General features: G+C 40.5%; 1 protein-coding gene across 1 annotated transcript in view; it reads left to right on the forward strand.

The window, feature by feature from the left end:
• The first annotated feature begins 6 nt into the window (after positions 1-6).
• Positions 7-4,760, forward strand: part of PITPNM2 (phosphatidylinositol transfer protein, membrane-associated 2) — a 70,351-nt gene continuing 65,597 nt past the window's right edge. The window contains exon 1 of the mRNA XM_009321176.1: positions 7-24. Coding sequence (XP_009319451.1) covers positions 16-24 — 9 coding nt within the window. The 5' untranslated portion in view covers positions 7-15. The remainder of the gene's footprint in view (positions 25-4,760) is intronic.

A 4,760-nucleotide genomic window follows, 5' to 3' on the forward strand; every position in this document is an offset into this window, starting at 1 on the left:
ATTGCGCAGCTGTACATGATACAGGTCAGTAATGTTTCGACCCGTGCGGATGGGTGCAGGCTAACACAGGGCTTCGTGAGGAAGAGTAGAGTATTGCTACAGAATTAGATATTTTAAATTGGAGGTTTGCTGCGTGCTTATAAAGGAGCAGGGGAGGAAAAGTAATACAAACTTCAGTTTATGACTTGCCGCCTCTTGTCCGTAAATTAGACCACCTCTGTTTGACCTACCTGGGGAGACAACGGCTCATGGATAGACTATTCCTATGGAAAGAAGCACTCAGCCTAAGTGTGTGGGTACCTACCTGCAAGAGACCAAGCTGTAGGGCTTACGCAGCCACTGCTTACCAGTTGGGCTGTGGTTACTGGTTGTGCCAGTTCCAGCTGCAAACCAAAGGCTCGTGCTCTTTTGTTGGGAAGAAACAGTCTAGTATAAATTTGAGAGGGTAAACCAAAGGCATAACTTTGAATTTAAGAGGGGGGAATGTAGATGTAATATTTCTTTGCGTATGTACCACTATGAAACAGATACTAATCAGTCTAGGCATAAAACTTAGATTATTTTTAATAGGCTTCTGAATACTGATGGGAATTCTTGTTGAATTCCCTGTCTTCAATAAAGCAGTTAATTAAAATGTTGGTTTTTTGTAACTCAAGTCCTCTGTGCCCATATTCTCCCAGTGTTTGAAATCCAACCAGGAACATTTTTAAAAGGAAATGAATCCGAAGTGTTATTTCGTTGTCCCATGCTTTAAATAAAATTTAATTTTGCTCATCCAGCAAAACACACATCTAACACTGAATTTGCAGTAGAATTCTGCTTTCTCTGGCGGGATGAAGCGATGCTAGAAAAATCTGCTTTGGCTTAAAACCTAAAATGAATTAAGAAAAAAAAAAAAAAACCAAACCCCAAAAAACAAAGCAAAAGCACAACTCCCCTATTTCTCCCCCGACGATCCGACTGTGTTCCTTTAAGGACTCATGCGCTTGGACTTGACTATTAAAACAGTGTACGGTGTGTGTTTTCCAGTAATAACAGTCAAATTCCTTTTTCTGACACAAATGTATCATCTTTGTGTGTTTAACCTAAATGTTAGCATAAATGAGTAAACATTTTTCTTAGGTAGCTTCATTTTTGTGTATCTTTTCCTGATGTTGTTGCTGCTTTGAATATTGTTGTAATTCTTTTGTTACAACTTTTTCTTCCAAATTTGGCTCAGCTCTTTTGAACGAAGAGCTGGTTGATGGAAGCAGTGTATTAGCTATGCAGAATTTGTCAGTGAGCAGCCGAGCGTACAGGAGAATGATCTGATTAAGGAGGAGAAGCCCACCTGATTTAACAGAGGATGAATTGTTAACTGGGGAGTGTCTGTGGGGGCCTCCTGTGAGATGTGGAGGACTTGGTCAGGCAGCTGAATTTGCTGTTCACTTTCAGAAGTTAAAATACTTACTTTATTTCATTAATGCAGAACACTGGATTCCACTTTGTTCACTTGACAGTGATTTTGGCCATATCTTAACGTCGAAGGACTGGATAAGCCATGAGGGTTTACATGCAAGGGGAAGTTTACTGGCCCAGGAAACTACTGGAGAAACTACACTTCCGAGCTGCCATCCAGCCCTGCTTCAGACCTGCTCTAATTCTCTAGTGCATTGATATGCAGCAAAATAAGATTTTCTCTTAGATCAGGTGCAATAGCTGGTGTCAAGTCAGGTCTCTGATCTCCCTCCACTTACCCGGAGCAGGGCAGTAAGCTGGAAATCAGTTATGTGAATTACTGGGGGATGAGGCCAAGGAGAAAGAATGGGTAGTATTCCAAGAGCTGCTGCTGAAAGGTGAACAAAATGAACTATTTAAACTGGACCTGGTATTTGTTAAAGGAGATCAGGCTTTTGTACTAGACATCACAGTTAGGTATGAGAGTAAATTAACATCCTTGGTCGATGCAGCAGCAGAAAAAGTAAAAAAGTGTCAACATCTTAAAGATCAAGTTCAGGAAATTACAAATGCCAATACTATCAAATTTATAGGATTTCCTTTAGAAGCACATGGAAAGTGGTATCAAGGCAACTACGAGTTGTTGAAAGAAATAGGACTCTCCAGTTCCCGACAGGAGAAGGTCGCTTGTCGGTTATAGAACCGGGTGTTATTTACTTCAGTAGATATTGTACATATATTTGCCAGTCAGGCACGGACTATTTTAAGATCTTAATGAATTAATGAATTGTAATTGTATGACTCAGTGAATTGTAAATAAACTGACTCTTTCTATCTGTCTATCTAAGGCGGGAGCCGGACCCCAGAGTGCAAAGGGCAAGCGCGACAAAAGCTTGATAATTAGGGTATTGACAGTATGTAGGAATGATAAGGGGCTCGAAGTCACGACACGTCATCTATCCTGCCAAAGACATTAAATACCGGGCTTTACCAAGGTGGACAGGCCACCTTTACTTAACCCAGAAAAGGAACATGTATAATTTTATATATGTTCAATAAATAGCCCAAGATCCAGGTGAGCTAGAGAAGTGCATGACAAACAAGTGACTTTACTGTGTTATGTGTACAAGTAGTACAAGAGGAAAAGTTAGCTGTACTTTCTATTGAAAGTATTAGTCTCAGTTCAAATTTGAAAAAAAAGAAATAACAAAACCAGAAAACCCACTTAGGGTAGAATGTGGAGTTTATATTCTGTTTCTTAGTGTTTGGTAGCGATCTGCTTCAACTCTTCCTGAAATTGGTGGAAAGATTAGACTTCAATGGGAGCTTTTCCTAGACCATGATATCAAATGTCCTTTTCCTTCAGTTTGATTTAAAAGTGGAGGTTTTGTCTTTGAGACGGGCACTGGGAAGAGAGCAGTGGGGAGCATGGCTTCTTTCTTTTCAGAGAATGAGAAAGTGCTTCATGTCTGTCTTTTTATTTTTCCTCTGAAACGTGTAAGGAGGCCACAGGAGAAGCAAGTTCTGTATGTTGAACCCCCTTAGGGGAGCAAGCTGAGATATCTGTATAAAACAGCAGTGTAGAGGCATTTCTTAGAAATCTTTGGCTGAAACGTAGAACAGAATGATTTAAAGTGGTTCCCACGGAGAGGAGCGATTCTTAAAAGCAAAAGGTTAATTGCAAAGACATTTGTTATGTACAGTACAGTGTCATTATTGCTGGAGACACTAGTTGGCCTGGTCCCGTAACAAGCAGTTTTCCAACAGTGTAAAAAGGAGATGTCACAATTATTCCTCAAGGGTTTTAGAAAGCCTTGAGCATGTACTTGAAGTTGATCGTTCATTTAACTCCACGCTCATGAGTGAAGATCCCCATTAAACTCCAAACTAGTTGGTATAAAATTGCTCTTTTAAGAGCAATCAGATAATTTTCCTAGATTCCAGTATCCTCCAAATGAAAGTTTTCCGAAAGGACCTTCTCATCTGAGGGATGAAGCAACTGGCCCATGCAGTTGCTCTGGGAACCCTTTCTGTGGAAGCAGTGCCTCAAAGCCGTGTGGGCAGGGATGTTCAGACTCAACTGTAGTACTGCGGTCACTTTTCAAAGACGTTTTCATGAAGGTTTTTGCTTTGCAGTGGAAGGTGCTTTTGTCTCCTTTCATGAGAGAACAGTCCCTCCTTCTTCTCAGAAGTCTTAACGAAAATTTCCACCAGATTTGATGTAAGCAGCATCATGCCCTAGTAGCAAAGGATCCTTCCATTAAACCGGGACAGGCTGTACTCATATTTACTATGTTTACTGGATGGGAGAATTAAAATTGTGCAGTATATAATCCAGCACCTCTATTGGTTCTCTGCGCCACTGGGCAGGTGAGACATGCAATAAATCATTGTGTGCGTGCCCATGTTGCTCTGTAATTCCTCTTACAAAGTTCTCCAGGCTGGCGTATAAAGCTGTGAAAATGCAGGTGAGTGGCTTGCTGCTTTGCTTTTTAATTTTTTTTTTTTTTTTTTTAATTTGAGGGTTGGGGGAGAGGAGCAACAAGTCTCTTAAGCATTGCTTTCTGCTAGCTTCTGAAATACTATCTACAGAGACAGTGGTTTTAGTACTTTAAGTAGCACTTAAATTCTTCCATAAATAAGTTAATTTTCCATTACAGTGAAGGGCTTAATGTACCCTTGACTTGCTTGAAGCCTAGCAGATCTGAATGGGATTGTTTTTCTCTATTAAATTTTAGGCTATCAATATCTGTATTTTCATGGGAAACCTCTCACGCAGCGGTGTCAATGTGTTCAGGTTGGGAGCCCTTGCTGCATTAGCCGCAGAGCAGTTAGGTCTTAGCTCTTCCATATGCACAAGGGGTTTTTTGCATCATTGCTGAGTTTTTGTCTCTCTTGCTATCCAAGTTAAAACATACTAATTTTTATATCTGAGCTCGGAACCAGTGATCTTCCTTCCTACTGTGACCTGTTTTTATTCCGGTGCATAAAATGGGTGAAATATTTCAAAACGGTGAAACCATTCTTTGAACCTCTTTTCTAGACAATAGTTTTGTAGTGTAACTTTTTCCTAAAATCTGTACGCACATTTAAAAGTCTGTCCTGCTTCCTGGGGTGAGAGATCTCTAGATAAACTTGCCCTTGAGAGTCACCCATAGGACTGGGAGAGCTGCAGTTTGATCTGGGGAAACTGCAGTCTCCTATCCTAACATAAGCAGAAAGCAACTAGAGATGTGTGCTGAAATGAGTTTCATGAAGCACAAGCCATTTATGGAGGGACAACTGTAAGCATCTGTAGGGATTTCTTTCTTCCTGCAGAAATG

The sequence above is a fragment of the Pygoscelis adeliae genome, unplaced genomic scaffold, assembly GCF_000699105.1.
Source record: "Pygoscelis adeliae isolate BGI_AS28 unplaced genomic scaffold, ASM69910v1 Scaffold93, whole genome shotgun sequence".
Taxonomy (NCBI): domain Eukaryota; kingdom Metazoa; phylum Chordata; class Aves; order Sphenisciformes; family Spheniscidae; genus Pygoscelis; species Pygoscelis adeliae.